Below are 24707 nucleotides of genomic sequence, written 5' to 3'. Positions count from 1 at the left end.
CCTTAACAACTTCCCTCTGGTGCCTATCAATGAGGTACAAAACTTCAAAGCAATTCTGATGTTCTTGAAAATGGTGAGTATATGCTGAAGACTGTATTGTGGAAACTGGTAAATTTTCTTCCACTTTAGCTTGATTTGAAACTTGCATATGAGCTGCTTGTTATCAGTTTCATAGACATCCTGACCATGATTTTGCTATTCTCACTCGGCTTTTCCAACATTTTGCACTAGTAACTTAGTCAAATTGATTTCTAGATACTCCATCTGATAATGTCTATGTAAACAGGCATTGTTTTGATTGTTGGAAAAATGTGCTAGCCTGAAGATGTTAATTAGATAGGAAACAAATATTGTATTTTTCTGGTTAATTTTAGTGTTTTAAACTATACAGTCCTACTGTATTTGGTTTTCCTCCTTAACTGTGGGAAAACTGATTGGCTTTGTTGTTGCCTAACTGTCCCTAAAATAAATGAAATGTATACAAACTGCTTAGTTTCTAGTTTGGCACTCAGGTGAACTTAAAAACCTCATTATAAACTCTTCATAATTTTTAATGGGCTATAGTTATTTATTTGCCTTTGCTGATTTTTTTAAAAAAAGAATTCCAACACAAATCAATATTGCTCGTAACACTTTTTAATGAGCAAAGTTAGATACTTCTGTGCATTCTAATATGAAATTACTTCAATATTTTGTGTTTATTTTTAAAGATTTATGTTACTTACACCTCAGCTTTTGCCATTCAGTTGAACAGTTCACCATTTACTTAGCGGTTGCAATATAGACAAGAGTTATTGATTTATATTTATTGGAATATGAAGAGTTTTCATTTTGTTTAATCTTACGTTCTACTTTATCCACCATGAAACTGAATGCCACATAATTACAGGTAATCTTTGACTTACAACTGTTCATTCAGTGACTGTTTATAAAAGTATGATGGCGTTAAATGGACAACCTCCTCTCTGAACTTATACTACTGCAGCATCATGTAGTTGCGATCTGAGCTTTTGTAATCCATTTAAGATTGCCAAACTTTCCGCGATTATGTGATTGCCATTTGTAATCTTCCATCACAGCTTCCTCAGAAATTCAACAGGGAAGCTGGCAGGGTAGGTTGCTACCACAGGACTCACTCTGGCTCCTGGGGGGTGGGGTGACTGAAAAAGGTCCATCTGTACCCATTTTGGGGCAGCCCATTTCCATTCTCCAATGGAAATAGAAGATTGATTTTGCTTCCAGCAAAGTGGAGCCTCTCAGCAAAGCAGTTCTGCTCTCAGAAGCTGGCTGGAAAGATCCATGGCAAAAACCAAGAGGGGTTTTAGTCCAAGGTGCTTGCAGCATAGAGCTCTTAAGAGCCAGGCTGGCTCCCAACAGTTCATGCTTCAAGACCCTCCCATGAAAATCTCACTTTAGCCATGGACTTTGCCTATCGGGTGGATTTCACTTAGTGCAGGACAGAGTCCCTTTGTGAAGCTCTGTTACTCGCAAAGATGGTTGGAAAGAGCCCTTCTCCCCTTTCAAAAAGAACACATTTGCTGGCTTTCTAGCCAGAAGGCCAGCAAATTCAGTGTTTCTAAATGCTGGCTGGGAGAGCCAGGATAGCAGTTGTTCAGCAAAGCAGTCACATAGGTGCGTCACTCAACAACTATCATGACTTGCGACTATAATTGGTGGTCTCCATTACAGTTGTACATCAGGGATTATATACTGAATGACATACTCTCTTAGCAATTGATTTGATTAGCTTTATAAATTGCAATCTACATTTAACAAAAGATGTTCTAAGATCAAGCTTGATACCAATTTTGTTGTCACATGATTTCTGTATTCATGTTGTTTTAACTAATAATGTAGATACTGGCTTTATTCCCAATAATATATCCTACCTTAGAATGTTTCCTGTATCTGTAGAATTTTCAAGGTGGAGTGATTTAAATCAGCTAAATTACTTAACAAAACTGTGTAAGATTTTTAATCCCGCATTACTAAAAATAGCTCCCATCTATGTACTACTATTTTAAATATCGAATTAGCATCATTGTTCAACATTTGAAATCCCATTTTTTATTTCTCCTGCATCCTAACATTCAAGCATTAAGAATCAGAGCACTACATATTTTGTGTGCCTGATGATGTTTAAAAAGACATTTGGTACATTAACTGAGGTGGCTGTTGTTTTCATTAGTGCTGATAAACTCATTCTACCACTTGTTTTTGTTTCCTGACAGACAAAAGGATTGGTTAACTATATCTCAGTTACTAAATCTTTCTCTTAATAGCCAACACCCATTCCTAATCTGATTATTTCTAACCATCTCATAAAATCATGCAGCCTTATAGCCAGTATACAAAATATTATTTTGGTTGCAGATTTGTGATTACCTGCTAAGTGCCATTTACCATCTTATTCTTGATAGGATTATGCTTGAACCTTAGATTAAGATTAAAAGGTTCTTGATAAGAGTATACTTATTACTTGGGAGTATAGGTATATGTCCCTACCTCCCTTGATTTTGGTTACATAAGCTTCAAGTGACTCAGAATGCCCTAATTAACATGGAGGAAATCTGCTATTTGCTTAGATATTTTGGTTCAGAAGCTTTATTAATTAATATCAACAGAAGGTACTTGTTACATGTGCACAAAGGTGCAACACTGCTATTTTAGACATGAGAACTAAGATTCTTTGACTGTGGAACCACTTGACTGTGTTATTAATGCTATAAACACAAATCAACCATGCAAAGCCACTTTTAAATGGTCACAATCATGTTGAGCCAGTCTCCACTGAATATCATTTTTTGGTAGAAATGCTTAGTATAAATTAAATAGCTTAAACCATCTTTTTTAGATTTAGTACTAGGTACTACCAGTAGAAATGGTACTAGAAGCAGTACTAGTATCTGGCCAGAAAAAATACTCAATATTTTGGTGTCTTATGTAGTCAAAAGATACATTTATTTTTTTAGGCTTGAAAACCAAAGAAGGCTCCCAGTTTTTAATTATCTGTGTAATGATTAAGCAAAATAAATAATCTGAAAGATTAATTTACATTCTCATGTGGAGCTACTATGATTCCATATTGGTTAGCACAATTTATTTTCTATCGCTTTAAAGTTATATCCAAAATTCATTGCTATGTTCACAGCTATGCTGTGTAAAAGCTTAAAACTTTTAGAGTTGCTACTTTTAGGTCCTAATTACAAGCTTTAGGGGATTTTTTAATGTATTGTCTTTGAAATTTGTTACTATGTTCAAACTAGTATAATCCATATTCCTCAAATCAAATTATTTTGTTAATGTATTTCAGGGTTAACTTGATGCTGTGCTTAAATTTTAATTTGATAGTCTGTATTTTTTCATCAGTGTAATTGAATTATATAAATCTGAAGTAACTTGTAAGAGAAATGTGTACAAATAAAATCTATTGCTTATGTGAGATTACCCAAATGTGGAAAAGACTTAATGAGGGGGGAGGGGTATTGCATCAGATTCTAAGGAAAGTTACTTCAGCTTGTGTGTGGTGCACAGATAAACCTTTCAGCAACTCCCTAAACCAAAAGCTGTTGACTTTTCTATGAATTATTAGTAATGTGCATTCCCAAGAAATTAAGGTTGGTGTGGCAGGTGGGAGTTACATATCAGGTTTATCGTTTTAAGAAGTTGCCAATGGGCACTACTTTGCATTCTTTGTTTAATCCTTTATATAGCAAGTTGGGGAACTGCACATAACTACAGAACATGCTCGTGGCTTACTGAGCCACGGTGGCACAGTGGTTAGAGTACAGTACTGCAGGCTACTTCTGCTGATCACTGGCTGCCAGCAGTTTGGCAGATCGAATCTCACCAGGCTCAATGTTGACTCAGTCTTTCATCCTTCCGAAGTGGGTAAAATGAGGACCCAGATTGTTGGGGGCAATATGCCAACTCTGTAAAACACTTAAGAGAGAGCTGTAAAGGCACTATGAAGCAGTATATAAGTCTAAGTGCTATTACATACCAAATGTTATGGGGAATACTCTTAACGAAAACTTGACTTCACCCATTCGTTCTTTGTGAGATACATGTTTCTAATGCTCTTATTTTGCTGAAAAACACCCTTCTCTATCAAAAATCGACCATGAGCAACATTAAGAGTTCCAGCCAACTCATTAAAAGGATTCTACAATGATAAATGAAGAATGCAACTGAAGTTGGTTTGGCAAGTGGGAGATGCATATCAGGTTTATTGTTTCCCTAAAGTGATCTTATTTAATGTTCCTCTATGAAGAATACTATTCTAATCAAGTCTCCCAGATAGTTTTCCATGTGTATGAAAATCAACTAGTTAGAAACAAAGCTGTTCCATAGTTTACCACCCTTTCTTCCAAAACACTATTCTAGGATTTATTTGCATGTTGCCTCATTCTTCAAATGTTAATTTCCAAATTGTAATTTTAAAGTTTGTAGCTTTTGATATTAAATGATTAAAAAGATGTACAAATAGCACCCGTGACCTCAACCAGTGAGAGCGTTCCCAACTTCTGAAAATTGCAATTTAACTATGGCAAATACACACTTTACTGAGTGAAACTGGAAAACAAGTAGTCCAAACATATTGTCCCCAAAACCATCTAATACGGTTTACATTTGTAATAAAAGGGACAAAGACTCATCCATCTGTACCTGTTTGACACCATCATCCTGAATTTTTATTTGAAATTCCTCACGTATGATACCATAAGCCTTCATACAACTAATCCAAAACCAGTGTTACTGGAATTTGCCTCCAAACCCACTGGGTATGTCTTAACACATAGTAATGCAAAATTCACACACAAAAGTCCTTTCTCTCTGTAGACTTCGGTGGCTCTCTTCTACAGCAACAAAGTATTTCCACAGCTATTTTTGGAGGTGTCACTAAGTTTTTTCAAGACAAAGCAGGAAAATCCTCAGGGTCATCTGGGTTTGGAGCAGCAGTATGCATCTAAAAGCAAAAGCAAAAATTAGATAAGAGCTACATATCTGTTTACTAAGTTTGACTTTGTTTATTAAATTGCTGCAATAGTCCAAGTACTATTTACTGTTTATACTTAGGTTTATCCTAACTATATTAGAATTTGTCAAACAAAAACAAAAGGAAAAAAATACAATCACAGGGATAGGCACATTAGTACATTTATGCATGCCCCCCTCTACTGACCACTTAAATATTAAGTAAGGTCCACGGAAGTCAATTTGTGACTGAAACTGTGAACATTTGTAGCTGAGACAACAATCATTGAGAGCATTCCAGATTTTGAAAACTCTATTACAGAAATAATACTTTTTACAGTCAAGCTTAGAACAATTTACATTGAATTTAAAGTGGTTGGTTGTACAGAAAATGTATTTACAGGTAAAGCATTACTATGTATAATTTTGTGTGCAATACCTAGTTCTGACTGCAAGCAACGCAGTTCTAAGTTATCCAAACCGAGAATTTCGAGCCTTGTAGGATAGGGAAATCTATTGTGTACAGAAGAGTGCAAGACTTTTCTCATGAAATACTTCTGAACCCGCTTGATTGTACTGATGTCAGATATATGGTGGGGATTCCAAAGAGTTGAACAATACCCTAAGATTGGTCTAGCATAAGTTTTATAATCTCTAATTAGCAATACAATGTTTCCAGAAAAAAAGCTTTGCAAAATTAAATTTACAACTCTTCATGCTTTTTAGCAATGCTGTTACAGTGAACTTCTGGAGCATAGGTCGCCAGAGATAAGTACACCTAGGTCCCTTTAAGTTTTTGCTTTTAAGTTGTTCACATGAATCGTTGATAGAGAGCAAAAAAAGTGTGGGACCTAAAACACTACCTTGCGGAACACCACTGTTAACTGATGCAGGATTAGACTGACTTCCCTATTTTGACTTTCTGCAGTCTGTTAGACAGGAAAGCAGCCATCCACTTGTGCAAAGATCCAGAAATGCCATAAGAGTTGATTTCAACAGTTTATCATGTATTACTATATCAAAAGCCTTACAAAAATCTTATGTAAATTGCATCTACCTTGATCAAGTCATGTAGTCCACATGTTTTTACAGTGAACAAGTTGTAAATTACAGGACGTGTTCTTCCTAAAGCCAAACTGTTTGTCGGATAGCAAGTTGTTTGTCTCTCAGTGGTGAACGATGGATTGCTTTATAATTGATTCCATAACTTTGCATGTAACACAGCACAGAGAGATTGGTCTATAACTTTCAACTGAATTAGGGTCACTCTTTTTAAAGATTGGTATAATTATAGTTGATGACCATAGATCAGACAGAGAACTAGTTTGAAACAATACCTCAATGACAATTGTACACAAAGATTCAGCTAGGACGGTAGCAAGCTTTTTCAGGAACTTTTATATATTTGATTAATATTAAGGGGCTTTTTTTCTTAGCTTTATTTATTCAACCCAAGCATTTGAAAAATCAGGGACTCAGAAATTATATTCAATGGATCAAAGTAATTTCATGAGTAGGAGTAGGTTCTGAAGAAATATTTTTTTTAAATGCCGATTTTTTGGTACATCCACACATCCTGTGATTTCTGTTGCCTTCTTTTGCCCCAAGACAATGCAATTTTGATTAGGCAGCTGTATAAATTGAATTACATCAATGAAGTAGCCAGAGATTAGAATTAGCACATAGTAATTACCATCACTCCTGGCCTTGGCCATGAGTTTTCAACTCTTCGGACACGCCCTCGCCCTCCTCTTGCTCCTCTGGCTCCTCTTCCAGGACGAGGCAGATTCCCAAAGTTAATGTCTAGTTGAGAAGTGATGTCATTTGCTGCTTTTCGGGAAAAGTGAGAATCATCCTCAAAATCTTCCTTCAGCACCTATAAAAAAATGCATCCACGTTTTTTATGGTTAAAACTAATACATCTTCAACTAGAAACAGTGCATCAAGAGCCAAATGACATCCTTAAGTTTAAAAAAATGCCCTGTAAAAATAAAGGACACTACAGCGACATTCTAAATTCTAAAAAGGATAGAACTCCCCAGAGAAACTGGGCTCCTTCTATGACTCCTGTCACAATAGAGTGAAACACAACACAAAAACCAGTTTCAAGAGATGGCGATTCTCCACTGACTTTCTTTTTTAAAAAAGCTCCTCTTGGTAAGCTAAGAAAGCAGCTACTAGTACATGTCTACCCATTACTCTCATGAGTTGACTTTAAAGCACTTAAACACAACTACCAGCAAAACTTGAAAAATATGGATATTTCTCCAGTAACCTTGCAAATACTTCATGTAAGTGCAGTATAAGTGTATGGAAAACATATCTAGAGGATTCTTCACAAAGAAGTGGGAAAGAGGCTCAATTCATTCTAGCATTTATGGAATCATGCTACATAAATGCAGCTCTGTGCAGTTAATATATACACACAGCTTTATTCTTTCATGTGAACATAAGACAATCTGAGTGAAATTCATTGTTTGTTCTCCCTTTCTCTCTGCTGAACATTCAGCTAAATGAAAGATACTGAGCAGTAGACTGTAAACTAGAAACTTAAACTGAACAAGTAATCTTGGAAGAACCACAAATTAGAAAATCAGCAATTTTTTCTTCTTATTGCTATAAATGAATTACGGAAAAAAAACATTAAGACTGTTTCTGATATTTTTTCTAAATGGTTTGGTTGGTTTGGTTTATTAGATTTATATACCGCCCTTCTCCCAAGGACTCAGGGCGGCGTACAACATTAAAAGAAACACATAATACAAAAGTTAAAAAAAATTAAATAGAATATCCCAAACAAACCCAATTAGAATTGACAATAATAACATTTTTTTAAAAAATTAAAATTAACAATGATCAATAATTTATTTTGTTTTGTTCAGGCCAGGTTGGCTTGCTGGAAAAGCCAACTTTTTAGGGCACGTCAGAAGGACCGGATGTCAGGGATTATACGAAGCTCCAGGGGCAGCTCATTCCAGAGGAAGGCACTCCCACAGAGAAGGCTCTCCCCCTGGGGGTCGCTAGCCAACACTGTCTGGCCGATGGTACCCTGAGGAAACCAACTCTGTGGGATCGCACTGGACGGTGGGAGGCTACCGGTGGCAGTAGGTGGTGTCGCAGGTGCCTTGGGCCTAAGCCATGGAGGGCTTTAAAGGTCATAATAAGTACCTTGAATCGCACCCGGAAGACAACCGGCAACCAGTGCAGGCCACCTAAAAGGGGTGTAACATGGGAGCACCTAGGTGCCCCCATGATAACCCGCGAAGCCACATTCTGGACCAGTTGAAGCCTCCGGGTGCTCTTCAAGGGCAGCCACATGTAGAGAGCGTTACAGTAGTCCAGGCGAGAAAGGATGAGGGCATGAGTGACTGTGCACAGAGCATCCCGATCCGGGAAGGGGCGCAACTGATATACCAGGCGAACTTGGTAAAAGGCCCCTCTGGTCACGGCCGTCAGGTGTTCTTCTAAACTAAGCCGCGTATCCAGGAGGACGCCCAGATTGTGGCCCCTCTCTGAGGGGGCTAAAATTTCTCCCCCTATCATCAAAGATGGAACAAGATACACAAATCGGGATGACGGAAACCACAGACACTCAGTCTTGGAGGGATTGAGCTTGAGCCTGTTCCTCCCCATCCAGATCCGCACAGCCTCCAGGCATCGGGACATCAACCCCAAAACCACAGATGATCTCACCCAGTGGTTTCATATATATGTTTTACCAGAGAGAACCGACCCCTAGGGCACCCCACAAGTGATGCACCTCGGGGTCGAGCCCTCCAGTCAACACAAACTGCGACTGATCCGACAGGTAGTAGAACCTCCGTAAAACAGTGCCCCCCACTCCCAACCCCCCGAGTCGTCGCAGTAGGATACCATGGTTGATGGTATCGAAAGCCGCTGAGAGGTCTAATAGGACAGGACAGAGGAGCAGCCCCTGTCCCGGGCCCGCCAGAGATCATCGACCAATGCGACCAATGCTGCCTCCGTGCTGTATCCAGGCCTGAAACCCAATTGAAACGGATCCAGGTAGACAGCTTCATCCAGGGACTGGGGATGCTGACGTGCTACCACACTTTCAACAACCTTTGCTACAAAGCAAAGGTTGGAGACCGGAAGATAATTGGCTAAAGAAACTGGGTCTAGGGAAGGCTTCTTACAGAGGACCTTCACCACCGCCTCCTTCAAGGTCTCCACAAGATTCATCCCTGTCTACTCGCCCGAATCTACCGAGTCAGAGTCCAAGCCTGTCCGGATCTGAGTGATTTTATCCTGCAGATACTGAACAAATTCTGCAGCCCTACCCTGCAAGGGGTCTTTCCCAGCTCCTTGGTTAAGTAAGGAGCGGGTCACCCTAAACAGGGCGGCTGGGCAGTTATCTGCGGACGCAATAAGAGGGGGGAAATGTTGCTGTTTTGCCGCTTTTATTGCCACTAAGTAGGATTTAATATGAATTCTTACTAGTGTTCGATCAGATTCAGACCGGCTGACCCTCCAACCACTCTCTAGCCGGCTTTTCCGGCGTTTCATCTCCCAGAGCTCCTCAGTAAACCAGGGTGCTACCCAGGATCGACACCGGGTCAGAGGCCGCAAAGGCACAACATGATCCAAAGCCCCAGTGGCCGCCCTATCCCAGGCTTCCACTAGGGCTTCGGTCGAGTTGTGAGCAAGGGATTCAGGAAAAGTCCCAAGCTCCACCAGGAACCTTTCAGAGTCCATCAGGCGCCTGGGGCGGAAACAACTAGTCAGTTCCGCCTCCCTGCGGTGAGGGGTAGCAGTATGGAAGTCAAGCCTGATGAAGAAATGATCCGACCATGACAAGGGTTGGATAGAAATATCCCCTAAATCTAGATCATTCATCCACTGCCCAGAGACAAAAATCAGGTCAAGCGTGTGTGTCCCATTATTATGGTCTGTGGTTCACATAAGTTGTAGTGATGTTTTTCAATCTATTCAGTCCCTAGCTATAAATTTCAATTTAGTACACCTAGACATGTTAACAGAATTGAAAGGAAGAATGTTCTAAATTCTAAGGTAATGCTTACATCATCTCTATATTTTGACTTATGAATTACCACTGCTTTGGAAGGAACAGTGGTTTCGGGCTTCCGGATGTTGAATTCGGGCTTTGGTCGATTTTGTTCTTGAAGATTTTTCCATTCATCCAATGTCATCTCTTGAACTACATCATCCACTGGTTCTCCTTCAGCAATTCTAAGGATTTATAGTTGTAAAGTAAAAACCATTAGCTTGTGAAATGCCAGTGAGAGAGAGGTAGAATACATCTTAAGTGAAAACAGCTACTTGAATTTCTGTAGAACATTAAATGGTTCCTTGATGGGTTACCAAGTGTGTAGAAATGCCAGTAGCTTGTAGAACTTCTATTCAATGCTCCAATCAGTCAGGTCTGCTTTCTTATAACATATTCTAGTTCCTATCCACTCCAAACCAGATATTCAGTGTTTGTAGTTGACCATATGATTAGGCTGCGTAGGGCTATTTTGGTATGGTTGGGAGACAAAAATTTTCCTCAGTAAGATGCTTGTCTTCTATCCCCCATTTTTATGTTTTTAGATTTTTTCTAAAGATGTTTTTTCTCAACAAACTCTTTTGATAATAAAGCTATAAGGACTTTGCTCCTATTACATTAAAAGGAAAATAAGCACTTTGAACACAGTACATTGCAAACTACATTCTGGTTTAAGTTTTTGAAAGTATGTGGGGACTCATAACATAATTGCCATGGCATGAGGGCTTGCTTATTCAAACACTGGTTGGTTTTGTAAACATAGCTAGACATAGAAAATAAAGGAATTGGGTTACTCCCCTTCCTCCTACGAATACATCACTTAAACCAAGGGTGTCCAACCGTGGCAACTTTAAGAGTTGTGGACATCAGCTCTCAGAATTCCCCTAATCCAGCATGACTTAAACTGTTTTCTTAGCCAGCTGTATACATTTCCTAACAAAGCAGTTGTTGAAGCCAGAGGGAGATCAGGCTGACCAAGATGATGGTCAGAGCCGAGGTGGCGCAGTGGTTAAATGCAGCACTGCAGGCTGCTTCAGCTGACTGCAATTCTGCAGTTCTGCAGTTCTGCTGTTCAAATCTCACCGACTCAGGGTTGACTCAGCCTTCCATCCTTCCGAGGTGGGTAAAATGAGGACCTGGATTGTTGTTGGGGGCAATATGCTGACTCTGTAAACCGCTTAGAGAGGGCTGAAAGCCCTATGAAGCGGTATATAAGTCTAACTGCTATTGCTATGATGATGCCACAGAGACTACTTTGAGGTGTACCAGATTCATTCATTCAAAAATGAAATGAAAGCAATGTAGAGGGATGAGCTGACAAAGGTCCATAGTACATCATGTTGCCTATAGCTTAAGTAGAATAGCACCTATAAATATTTGCAACCTAGAATGTGGTTTCTTGCTAAACCCAATATCTGTTACTGATCAATGATAGTAAATTTAAGGCCTAAATTTGGTAAAGGAATATATAGAGCTGGTCAAGGAAAAACCTATTTAGATCACATATCTGCTCTATATTTTGTTGGGTGTAAATTACACTACAGTTTTGCTATCTGCTTCCTGCATGTCTTCTGAGATCAAATATGGTTTGAATACATGCTCAGTCTAAACTGATTGTAGCAACCCTGGTGCATAATCTCCCTCATTTAGCAGGCTGAAATGTTAAGGTCTTCCATTACACTCCTCTGGCAGCCTTCCTCAACCTAAATCCATTTAGAATTTTGAGGAACACAGATTCAAATTTTCACTTGCTTGCAAAACTCACTGAGCTAATCATTCTTTTTCAGACTAATATACTTCCCAGCTGTTTGAGAGATTGGGAAGTCTCCAATAAACAATGTACTTTAAATACTCAGGAAAAGATGTGATTATAAATGTAACAACTGAGTAAGCATGCTGCTTAATTTTACTATAGAAAATTCAAGGTATAGGATCAAGACTAGTCTCTATTACTGAATGGATAGCTCACACTAGAGACAGATCCCTTTCTTGAAATTAATTCAAAATAGATGTTAGTCTGTTTTATTAGCCTGCTTGCCTGTCTCATACCTCATGAATAAATAAGGTCAGACATTGTCAAACAAAAGAATAATCCATTTTTACTCCAAACTATGAGATCAATATATCCTAATGTGTACATTTTCTAGAAAAGTATATTATAAAAGGTATGTGATTCTGGATGATATACAGTCTAAATTTAAAATAATATTAGAAGTACAAACATTTTACACCTATGGCAACAATTCTGTTACCTATCCAGTTCTAACTTAATTTGTAGGGAGAGCAGAGTTTTCTTCTAGGGTTCTTGCTATTCTTTTTCTGAAATATTCTTTTAAAACCATATTGTTACCACACAGAGTTCAATGATGGCAAAAAGGCAATATAAATACAGATTAAAACAAAAAGACTTCAGTGAAGGAATGAATGAGATTTAAAAAATCAAGGAAATATTTGCTTAAAATCTCATCCCTAATATCTAGGTTAACCTAGATCGTAGATTTAGTTTATCCAAGAAAATTATAGCCCACTAGTTATTTGACAACATGTCATTACCAGCTGGCAAAGCCTGATGTAAACCATTACTAACCACCTGGGTAAACCACAACATATTTTTCAATCATTCCAACAATTCCTAAAGATGGGCTGAAATCATTAAAGCACTGTTATAATGCCCCAGAATCAATTCCATTTTTTAATGGCCATGCTGAGATCAGGTCCATTGGCACCCAGGTGGAATAAACCTCCAAGCAAAAGGCCAGATCTTCTGATAAAGATTTAAGGAGCAACAAAAGCCAGATTGTCAAACCAGACCATACTTCATTGGAGGTTCTCCGTCGGGTGCTCCTGAGCTCTCTTCTGTTTCTGCAGTCTCTTCCATAGGAGCAGCCTGTTCCAGCTCACTGTAGAAAATTGAGAAGCACAGGTGAAATACAAATGCTACACTAGACAGGATTCCTCACACGGCCTAAACAAAAACAAAGTTTCTCACTACAATCTGTCACATCACCAGACTGGGAAAGCTGCTTCAGGCTTTGGGATAGATTCATAGAATATGAAAGTCTGCAAGTAGCATGTTGCATTATGCACCGTATGAATCTGAGTAGAACTATGTCATTAACAGAGACTATGCAAATTTCATCACATAAAAACCCAGAAAATGCATGCCCATGCTCTTCTTCCTTAACCCATTCCTGTGCCACAAAGCCAACAAGGAGATACAAGCATTTAGCTTCTGTCCCTGATCTTTTTCTAAGGTATTTACCACTGACCAATATAGATAGAAGTCATTTTTCTATTTAAATTTCGATCATTTCGTTTCCCCACAAACATAGGCATATGCAAATCTTTACTTTTCCTTCATGGATTACGATCTTTAAAATGATCTGAGCTGGAATTTGAGAAAGCCATCTGTCTTCAGAAATTGAGATAAAGGGTTTTTTTTTCCAACTCCTGATTGAAAGAAGATTTAATGTGAACCCACACTGACAAATCTAACCACAAGGCTATATCCTTTTATTACAGGAACTTCAGGTTTTTCAGTGGAGCAAGACCTGACATGTCTTCCTGTTCAAATCCTACTTGCAAATGATTAAAGCTGAAGAAAGCATCCAAATGTTAGTTTCTTTCTCAGTTCTTATAATCTAAGACAAAAAAGAGACAGCTCTGCCAAAGCCCCTTGAAAAAGAGGCCTTGGGGAAAAATAAATTCTGCACTGTTTAATGCAGCAAGATTAGTCTAGACGAGTGTTTCAACATAAAAAAGGAGGTAAGAGACGGTGGAGGCAGGGTCAGAGCCTTTTTTAAAGCCATTTTTCGCCCTCCCCAGGATCCTGAGGTTTTATAGGAGTCTGGGGAGGGTGAAAACAGCACCCCTCCAGAGGCCCTCTGGAGGTTTCAGGAACTTCCCTGAAGGCTCCAGAGGACCAAAAACGACCCTACGAGCAAACCGGAAGTCACTTCCAGTTTGCACGCAGGGCTGTTTTTAGTCCTCCGGAGCTTTCAGGGACTTTCAGGAGGCTTCCCTGAAGGCTCCAGAGGATGAAAAACAACCCTATGAGCAAACTGAAAATCTGTTCCCAAACTTCCAGTTTGCCCATAGGGCCATTTTTTTTTGCGCTCCGGAGGCTTCAGGGAAGCCTCTGGAGGACCTCCGGGGGTGGGGGGAGGCTGTTTTCGCTCTCCCCAGGCTCCTATCAAAGCCTCTGGAGCCTGGGGAAAGCAAAAAAAGCATGGAAAAAACAGGGGTCGCGCCTGTCATGCACGCTGGGGGTGGGTGGGTTCACACATTGCATTATGAATGCAGCATGCCCACGCACTACCGCCCTGCACACGAGCCAAAAAAGGTTCACCATCGCTACCCTATACATTTCATATTATTCCGATGTACACTGAAAACAACTTTTCAAAACAATAGGAAGGGGACAGGGTACTTCTCTTTAGTCAGCATCCAATAGTTAAAATAGGTATCTTTAATATTATGGAGACATGGAAACGATGCCCTGGAAATTACTAACACATTTCTCATACCTCATATCATCCTTAGCAGTTCCCCAGTTACGTGGTCCATTTCCGCCCCTTTTATCTTCTGCACGGACTCCTCTGTAGATAGAAATTTCACTTGTCTTAGAAATTAAATTATGTATATTCATAGAGCTATACAGTTTTTTACCAGTGTGATATCACTTCCCAAGCAGGTGTGTGAAATTCCACTCCCAGAATTCTGCAGCCAACATTTGAGAATTTTGAGAGCTGAAGTCCATGTCTGGAGATTATCCCCAAGAAGCAGAGCTACAAAAGATTAAATTTTACAAAATTATCAACATTCCCATCAGATTTACTTAACACTCCTTATTATGAAGCCATTATTTATTTTGTAAATATATAACTCCTTTTTGGGACCAGCTGTTTCCAGGACAGCAGCCAACAGTTATTAACAAGCTTTACACATTAACGAAACAAATACATGTAAAAAAAATAGAAGTTAATCAATTACAAGTCACAGAACAGCAAAGCCAATTTTCATGCCAAACTCCTGTCTGAATATAAATATTTTGTTTGTTGACAAAACGATAATAACACAGGGAGCCAACCAAAAGCACATATAAAATAACACTTACGTTTTGTCACTCCCGCTCTGCCGGTCAAATTCCCGCTTCCCTCTTTGATCAAAGCCATTGAAGGTCCTGTTCATACCACCTCTTCCTCTGCCCTGCAACCCACCTCTTCCTCCCCCACGACCTCTCATTGGCCTTTCCCGATCAAAGCGCTCTGTTGGTCTAAAAACAAAATGAATCATCCTTCAGTTGTTTACTAAATCAAAGATAATATTATCACACCTTGGTCCTTAAATCAATTGTCATTATCTAGCATAATGAAAGTCATTTTCAATAAGCTCTGTCAATATTCCAAATGCAGCACTGAACAAGTTTGTAATTTCAGTTCCTTCTTTCATTCTGCCCTTGAGAGATTCCGCAGGTTAGAATCTCAACACTAGAACATTCCTGGTACATTTACAGGTAGTCCTCAACTTACAACCACAATTAAGCCCAAAATTTATGTTAAGTGAGAAATTTTGAGTTTTAATCCACTTTTTTTTTCTTGCCACATTTGTTAAGTGAATCACTGCAGCTGTCAGATTAGTAACAAATTAGGATGTTAACTGATTCTGGTTTCCTTATTCACTTTGCTTGTCAGGAAGGTCAAAAAAAGGGATCATATGACTCTGGGACACTGCAACCATCATAAATGTCAGTCAGTTGTCAAGATTCCGAATGTAAATCACATGACCATGGGAATGCTAGAACAGAGGGAAAATGGTCATGTCACTTTTTTCAGTGATGTTGTAGCTTTGAATGGTCACTAAATGAACTATTGTAAGTCAAGGACTACCTGTTTAGAAGAGCAAGCAATAAACAGCCCTACTCCCACATTAAACCATAGATAATAATAAAAATAGATACCAATTTTAAATAAAAATTGAACTACTAATTATGCCAATTGCAAAGCAGCTCCCAGCTCACAATAGCATACTTCTATCTTCAAAGCTTTCAATCCTAGTATAGAATCTCAGATTTGTACCAATATCAAATTTAATTTTTTCCATATATAGACTTTATTCAACTTTACAGGAAACTAGATTCATGGTATTAAATTTATTACATCTTATAATTTTAGCCAATGATTTATATTTTGTGGCTCCTAATATGTTAATTTTAGCTTAAAGCTTAATAGTGATGTTTAAAATTGTGTGATAATACATGCTATAATTTCATAAGCAGCAATTAATGATATATTAGAAAACTAATCTTTCTGACACATTAGATCTCTTGTTTAGTTTGTATTGTAGTTTGTAATCTTACTGTTTGTATTTACCTTGATGTACTTTTTATATGACTTTTTAACAGATAATCCTGGAGTTAATACCACTCATTCAGCAACCATTCAAAGTCATGACAGCACTGAACAAGTACTACTTATGACAGGTCCTTGACATTCCAGCTGTTGTAATAATCTTGCTGTCATGATTGTGATCTTTATACTTGGTTAACCAGCTTATACTTATGACAGTTGCAATGTCTCATGGTTGTGTAACCACCATTTGCAACCATCCCTGACCATTTCCCACAAGCAAAGTCAATAAAGAAACTGGCAGGAAAAGTCAGAACTTGTTCCCTTAAGTTGCCCCCCCCCCCAAAATCCCACTAGGGATCTCATACTCCATAGCACCTGCCCACTCACACTCCACAGCATGCACCTCTGGCTCTCACTGACCCACCCACATTCCATAGCACCCATCCATGATTCCTAGCCATTGTCTCTAATACCTGCCTCACCCACACTCTGTAGCACTCACATGCTCCTTGTCTGGGACTCCAACCTCTTCCTGTTTAACAACCTGTGAAGTCCTGGAATTACAACGGCAATTGCCAGGATTGTTGTCACTAAGTGATATGGTCACATGACATCCCAGAACAAAAGTTCTCATCCCAATTGCTGTCATAACCCTAGGACTATCTATATTAACTGTTCACATTGTTTAAAAAAAGTTTAATGTTTCTTAGTTACTGACTTTACATTTTCCAAATTTACAATGTATAATAAATCCTTCAATATCACATACCTTTCTAGTGTAAACTCTGCTTGTCTTTCCATTTCATGAGGACAGTATTCTCTAAAAGGTTTCCATTCCGCTTTATCTTGTTTTATCTCCGTACCTCGGTTTTCATTCCAACCCTGTTGTTCTCCTCTTTTTGGAGCTCGCTTTTGGCCTGTGGAAAACCAACATATTTAGATTAGTGGCATTAGTTACATTTAAAACAGGTGTAATTGCTCCTTGTTTATTATAATCACCCAATCCTATTGGTTTTAATGCTATTTTATTTCTGTTCCAATCAATATCTTAGATCATAAGGCAACTCAGAGCAGCAAATATACCAGTGATAGAGAAATTCCTTGGAAATTTCAATATTCAACAACAAATCACCACTATCTATCTATTGCTGAATCAAATAACTTTAAGTTCACTATATAGGTAGTTAACAATGAAAACGTGGACTGAAATTTATATTGTTAAACAAGGCAATCATAAAGCATAACTGCCTTTCTTAGCAATCCCTCCAGTCTCTACTTAAATGGTGTTTGTGAGTTGTTAAGCATGGATCTTCTTGCAACTTCCTACTGACTTCCAACAAGAAAAGACATTGGGGAAACCAGCAGAAAGTTGCAAGTCCCACACAGCTTGCAAGCAGGCCAGTAGGCTGATTAATGGGTGCTGCCGAGTGGAGAGGGAGCAGGGAGGATGTGCAGCTCAGGGACATGGGTTGAGAAGGGATCAGGAAGAATGCAAGAGGTTATGCAAGTGCAATAGAGGCGTAGCACAAGCACAGCAAATTTCAAGAATAGTGCATAGGGGGTATGTAAGTAGCTGGGAAAACAAGGCGCAGGTGCCAACCTTGGAGTGGATGTGCAAAGTGCATGAGGGGTCTATTTGAGAAGGGTGCATAGGGGTGTGCAAGTAGGTGGGAAGGCGTGGCAGCACAGCGAGGCTTATGAAAAGTGCACAAGGGTGGCATGGGTGCATGGATAACTGTCAAGATGATTTATGAGTGCAGAGTTGCTGGGAGAGACTTAACTAAGTGACTTGTGAATTCCAGTTTCCCCATTGACTTCTTTCCTGGAAAGCCAGCAGGGAAGATGACAAATGGTGATCACATGACTATGGTATACTGCAATTTTCATAAACATGAGCCATTTGCCAAGGGCTCAGTTCATATTCACATGACCATGGTGATGCTGGAATGGCCAGAATTTCAAAGACCAGATGCAACTACCACTCATTTAGCATTGTCATAACTTCAAGAGGTCACTGAGTCATTTAATCAAATAGTGTGTGTGTGTGTGTGTGTGTGTGTGTGTGTGTGTATAACAGGCACACTTCAGGCCTATGAGCTATTTTTTTTACAGAAGAGAAAACATATATTCCCAATATGTTGTTTTAATTTTATAGCAGATGCAAGGATGTTTTAATAAATATAAAAGATCCTTCATGGATTAGAAGTATTCAATTTATATGCAAATGTTGATGATATTTTGTTATTTCATCATTCATGTAAATATTTGTTTATTACAAAACATATATCCCACCTCATGTGATAGATTCAATGTGGATCATAGTTACATTAAAATAACAACTATAGTGAACATCAGTATATAAATAGAATTCTTCAAAAAAAGAAGAAAAGCTCATGTTAAAACTAATAACTGTATCTTTGCTTCTTATATTTAATGTCAGCATATTTTATTAGAATTGATAACATACAATTCTGATATGGTTGTACTATCTTTTGGTTTTAAAATACATTGTTCATTATGTAGCAAATATCATGCTCAATATAACAAATAGGATCTTCTGTTATGTAGGCATTAGATCAGAATACAGCTGTGTTCATTAAAGCTAGATGAAAATTAACTCTATAGAATGCAAAAAGATAGCAGAAACAGACTTAAATACAAGCATAACAAATTTAAATGAAGATTAAAAATCCAAAGAATAAAAGTATAGAGTAGTAGCATTTGGCAGATCTGTTTAAACGTTATTGCATAACATAATTCCATATATTTATTCATTGAGATATTTTTTTTTGTCAAAGTACTGCAATTATAGTTAGAGCTCTTTTAGAGTTATTATTAAAAGTAATACTAAGAAATGGCCCAGCAGATGTACTTCAATCTATGGAACAGGCTCTCTGATGACTTGATAAATATGATAAATATTATTTAGCTTAATTGGGTAATTTACAGATGGGTGGATTTCAACTCCTAGAATTCTCTGCCAAACCTACACTGGCTAGGAATTTTAGTAGTTGTAGTACATGCTTTTTGGAGGTTTTGTTAAAGTTTTAAAATTGTAGTCACTTCTTCGTTTCTGATCAAAGTTATTCTCTATAAATTTTAAATTACAAATAATAATATAAAACCCTAGGAAACCTAGAAACCAGCAGACTGAGTTAAAATCTCGCCTTTGTCATGAAAGCCAACTGGGTGACTTTGGGCCAGTTACTGTCTGTCATCCCAACTCACCTCAAAGGGTTGTTGCTGTGGAAAAAATAGGAGGAGGAGGAAGTATTCGGTTCACTGCCTTGAGTTATTTATAATAATAAAGGTGGAATATAAATAAATAAAATTAATCTAAACCTAACTTTATGAAAATGTCCATTCAGAAAATATTTTCTTTTCCTATAAACACATTAACCTCAAATATCTTTTTTCTCTTTCTCAAGTTAATTTCTGAGAAAAAAACAGATGTACCAAAAGCAATTTTACAAGCGAAGGAAAAATAAGATCAAATCAACTAATGTTCTTCGTTATCTCCAAGAAACTCAGCTTTGATAGATGGTTTCAATTTGGAAACCAAGCGCAGAAAAAATGAAGGAAGGATATGTGCATTGTGACATAGTGTGCATTTTTATAAACTCAACATGGTTCTGAAGACAAAGTGGCTTTATGCACCACTTTCACATTACCTTTGGGAAAAGTAAGATAATTTGTGACAGGAAAGCAGCTAGTTTATACCGGTTTGGATTTGAGAATTCTTAAAGAATAAAAACAAATGTAAGTGCTTGATGCATTATTTAGACCATCTTGTCTTGCCTGCAAAAATTTGTGAAAAATTCATGAATTGCCAAATAATACAGACTTCAGACTACAACTGCAGAAACTTTACCAAATGAAAACAATTAGTTTTGCATGATTCTACACAGAATCGTTAGAAAAAGATTTTGTAGCAACATGATAGATTCCAGTACAGGAAGTTATCAACTTGTACATTTAAAGAATGTAAAATTAAACCTACATAATTCATCATGCCATTTATAAGAAGTCTTTTACATGGGCTAATTAGCTCTCAAAGATAAAGAATGAAATAGGTTGTCGGTAGGAGTTGCTACTGCTTATCAGCCATCAACTCTTTTGTAGGATTGGCTAAGCAACCTTCAGCCCATTTCTGCCTTAAAAACATCAATTTCAACCCTTTCAACTATCCCAAAACACATACATTCAGGGATGTCCAGTCTTGGCAGCTTTAAGACTTGTGGACGTCAACATCCAGAAATCCCCAGCCAGCCAGTTGAAGTCCACAAAGTTGCCAAGGTTGGATACCCCTGCTCTAAACTTTAGTCTTGTGAATTTTGTAGACTCTAAAAGCCACACATGCTGGAGAGGCTTAATGAACCCTTCACTTTGTGTAGAGACCACAAACTCTCTTCCTATAGAGCCAGTGGTGGGTTTCAAAAATTGTTCAAACCTACTCTGTGGGTGTGGCTTCCTTTGTGGGAGTGGCTTGCCACCCATGTGACCGGAGGGGAGTGGCTTGCCGCCCATGTGACCGGATATGAAGATGCCGACGACACTTGTCAGAACCACCTTAAATTACCTCACACACAGCACTGGCATGCATAAGAATATGATGTAAAGTTGTTTTTTAAAAGGCATCTTTGGTTTGCGTTAAAACAACTTCAACACACGCAATGTTCTGATTGCACCACAAATGCAGTAGTCACCCTTACCTTTCACAGAGGCACTGAGTTTTATAAATATGAGCATGACAGTGTAGAATAATCATATCCAAGGACCAGTGGTGGGTTTCAAAAAATTTTGGAAGCTCTTCTGTAGGTGTGGCCTGCTTTCCGGGTCCACTGGTGGAACCTCTTCTAACCGGTTCGGTAGATTTGACGAACCGGTTCTACTGAATAGGTGCGAACTGGTAGGAACCCACCTCTGTATAGAGCCAACTATCCATATGCTATTCAAAAGATTGTCAGACCCTGACTGGAGAAAATATACAGTTCTGCTGACTTGGTATACTGTGGTTTACACCAAAATGTGCACATATCTTAAAGAACAGCCTGTGTTCTTATTCCTTGTTCATTTTAGTTTTTACCTCAATACCCGGAGATACGAGAACAAAAACTGCCAGTTCAGGTGTATCTTTTAACTAATATACCTCAATTTAATTTCCATGGTCATGAAACTTACTAGAGCTTTGGAGAACTTGAAATTCAAAGGATAAAAGACCATTTGGATTGCTTCAGGGTGCAGATGTCTCATCTGTTTGCAATTCCTTAAAGCAGCTGTCATTTGCTCTACTCTATACAGCCAGTTAGTGTGATGGTTAAGGTGCTGGCCTAGAAACCAGGTGACTGAGGATTTTAGGCCTCCCTTAGCCATGAAAGCTGGTTGGGTGACTTTGGGCCACTCTCTTTCTCAGCTTAACCCACCGCATAAGGTTGTTATTGCTGTCAGTAAAACAGGATGCAGGAATATTAGATATGTCCTGTGTGTGTGTTTGTGTGTGTGTGTTTGTGTGTGTGTGTACGTATACACACACAGAGTATAAAAATGGAATACTAATATGTGAGTATTGTGCTTAGTTTTAAAAAACTGCCAAGAGGTGTTGCATCCTTCAGGAGCTATCCCTATTAAATTCAAACAAATGTACAGCCTTACAAATTATTGTAATTCTGTGACAGAAAATCAGTACTGCCACAATAAAGAATTTTTGTAAGACAATAGGGCAGCACGCAGTTCCTTGCTTCTAAAACCAAGGTGCCTGGGATTCTTCATGTCAAACAGTTTTCAGTGCATCTTGCAATTTCACTAACTCTTGCCATCCTGTATGTATCAGGAAAGTCCTAAGAGTGACATAACTAAAAACTGTGGCACTTTGAGTTTGTTACTATAGCACTAAAGGCCTCAGGGAGATGAAGTCAAGGCACCTCATACAGGCCTATAAATATAATCTATGGAGATCCCATCTTTCTGCTTAGTAATATCTCTGAGAGTTTAAAGTATGTGTGTGTGAGTACAGCTAGTCTTTGACTTACAATTGTTCATTTAGTGACCATTCAAAGTTACAACAGCACTGGAAAAAAGTGACTTGTGATCATTTTTCAGTTACAACCTTTGCAGCATCCCCAAGATCATGTGATCAAATTTCAGATGCTTGGCAACTGACTCATATTTATGACCGTTGCTGTGTCCCAAGGTCATCTGATCCCTTTTGCAACCTTCTGACAAACAAAATCAATGGGAAAGCCAGATTCTCTTAACAATCAGGTTGCTAACTTATTAACTGCAATGATTCACTTAACAACTGTGGCAAGATGAGTTGGAAAATGGGGAAAAACTCACTGAACAAATGTCTCACTTAACAACATAAACTTTGGGCCTCAATTGTGGTCGTAAGTCAAGGACTACCTTTATATAAAAAATACCACTCATTTTTGTGGTTCCTAAGGCACTCAAAACAACACTACTAAGACTATACACTGTGGTTCCCACTAATTCAGGTTCAAGCCAGTGGCATCTGGATACAGTAATAAATTCTTAGGGATTTTATTGGTCCAAATAGCACTATGCTTCATTAATAAAAAAACAATGGAAGAGAAAACTAGTATCCAAATTATTTCTGAAGGCACACATCCTGCTACTTGTCTCCTTTTAACCTGTTTCATTCACATATATATTTTTAAAATATTAATCTCCCGGAACACAGACTGACTCCAGGAGACTAGTGAGAGAAGGTCAGGGAAGGCTCTGGCTCTCAAGATGGGAAAGAGAGTTTTAAATAACAATTCAATTAATGAACGAATCTTCAGTTGCATGAATGTCACTTCAAAACAAAAAAGAAACATCAAAGTATTGTGAAATTGTTTCCACTAAATTAAGGTGACATCACTTTTCCGGTTGGGTTTAAGGCTACGGGGAGCCCCAACCAGTTCATATGTCCCCGCGTCTTGAAAAGAGCCACAACCCCGCTTGGTGGAAAGCGCCTTTCCGCTGATGAAGCGATGGGCGGGGAAGGTTTCGCTATCTAGTGGCGCCGACTAGCCCGGTTAATTACATCTGAAGGCGGAGGCCGAGCGCAACGGCAAGTTAGAGCCGCCCTTCGCTTTCAGCACATGCACCACCTGCAGTAAACGCCACTGGGAAAGCAAACAAATATATAGATATATGTATGTATATGTATGTATATGTATGTATCTCGGCCAGACGCCACAATAGCTCGCGCCTTTACGCGGGTGAGCCGCCCCGGCCCGCGCAAGAGGGGAATTACGAGCTAGCTAGGGCAAGGCCCCAGGTGGCTTGCTCAGCCCGCGTCCCCTCCACTCCGAGCCAGAAAGACTGGTTCGCGGTATTTTCTGGCGAGAAGAGCCGACAACCTTCTGACCGAAAGGCAGAAAAGGGAGGGAAGAGAGCACGTGCGTCCGGGATCTGCAAAAGGCCAGGACCGGCGCGAGCCCTCCGCCTCCGCTCCAAACGGCGGCTGCCCGTCTCCGATACTTTTTTTGTTTTTAAATAACTCATAAACGGGTTCTACTTCTTATTCCTTGCTCGCATTGCTTTGAGCAGACCGCTTTTAACGAAACGCCCAATTTAAGTGTGCCTTAGAGCAAATTATCCATGTTAAGCCTGCGGGTCGCCGCTTCATTACCTAGAAGCGAGTTTCGTGGGAATGAATGAGATTTGCCGGGGGGGGGGGGAAGGAAGGCGCTTCTAATGCTGCAATGCGAGTCGGCGACTCTTACGGGCAAAAGAGGGAGGAGGGCGATCAAAGCGGGCTTGTTTCAAGAAGGAAGCCCGCCGGATTCGGTCTGCACCACTGGCCGCTTTCCCACTCCCGGCAGCATCACCTGCTTTATCACATTTCCTGGTCCACGCAAGCCCCCTCCCGCTCCATACCGGGTGCTGGGGGGCTCTCCGACTGCAAGAACGGGGAGCCTTTCCGCTCCTTCTGGGATTCTCTTTTGACAGCGGCGGTGGCGGCAAAGACTCCTCCGGGGCCAGATTTTCTGCCGGTTGAAAAAGCCGCTTCTTCGCGCTTCTTGCTCTGCTGCTTGCGCTGCTCTGCCTCCCGGAGGATGTCGAAAGGATCGGATTCATCATCGAGCAGCTGGTGGAAGCGGTTGGCGACGGCGCAGCCAAAGCTCTCCTGCATAGTTGTGGCGGCGGCCACGGGGCTGGCCAGCGCGCCTTTCATTGTCGTGGTGCCGTCAGCCGCCGCCGCAGCAGCAGCACCCACCCCTTCCCGACTGCGACAGAAAGAAGCAAGCTTCCCTCAGCACGGCACAAGTAACCACGCCATGACCACTCGCCCGCCCCGTCCGACTGCACTACCAATCGACGCGCCAGCAATGCCTCCAGCCCTA

General features: G+C 39.5%; 1 protein-coding gene across 1 annotated transcript; it reads right to left on the bottom strand.

The window, feature by feature from the left end:
- Positions 1-4661: 4661 nt before the first annotated feature.
- On the bottom strand, positions 4662-24661 carry HABP4 (hyaluronan binding protein 4). The gene is made up of 8 exons (XM_032214313.1): positions 24241-24661; positions 17123-17270; positions 15120-15278; positions 14530-14601; positions 12820-12903; positions 10020-10188; positions 6671-6853; positions 4662-4969 (listed from the first exon to the last, which is right to left on the bottom strand). Exons 1-8 carry the CDS (start codon positions 24536-24538, stop codon positions 4913-4915), a joined length of 1170 nt encoding a protein of 389 aa, XP_032070204.1. The 5' UTR covers positions 24539-24661; the 3' UTR covers positions 4662-4912.
- Positions 24662-24707: the final 46 nt, after the last annotated feature.

The sequence above is a fragment of the Thamnophis elegans genome, chromosome 3 (genome assembly GCF_009769535.1).
Source record: "Thamnophis elegans isolate rThaEle1 chromosome 3, rThaEle1.pri, whole genome shotgun sequence".
Taxonomy (NCBI): Eukaryota; Metazoa; Chordata; class Lepidosauria; order Squamata; family Colubridae; genus Thamnophis; species Thamnophis elegans.
The sequence above is the reverse complement of the archived record's forward strand: the minus strand, read 5'-3'. Positions and strand labels throughout refer to the sequence as shown.

Excerpts from the sequence above, each read along its gene's own strand:
- HABP4 (XM_032214313.1), bottom strand. The coding sequence starts at position 24,538 with ATGAAAGGCGCGCTGGCCAGCCCCGTGGCCGCCGCCACAACTATGCAG. Across the intron at positions 17,271-24,240 it reads GGAGAGCCCCCCAGCACCCG|GCCAAAAGCGAGCTCCAAAA; the intron begins GTATGGAGCGGG and ends GGTTTTCCACAG. Across the intron at positions 12,904-14,529 it reads ACTGCTAAGGATGATATGAG|TGAGCTGGAACAGGCTGCTC; the intron begins GTATGAGAAATG and ends AATTTTCTACAG.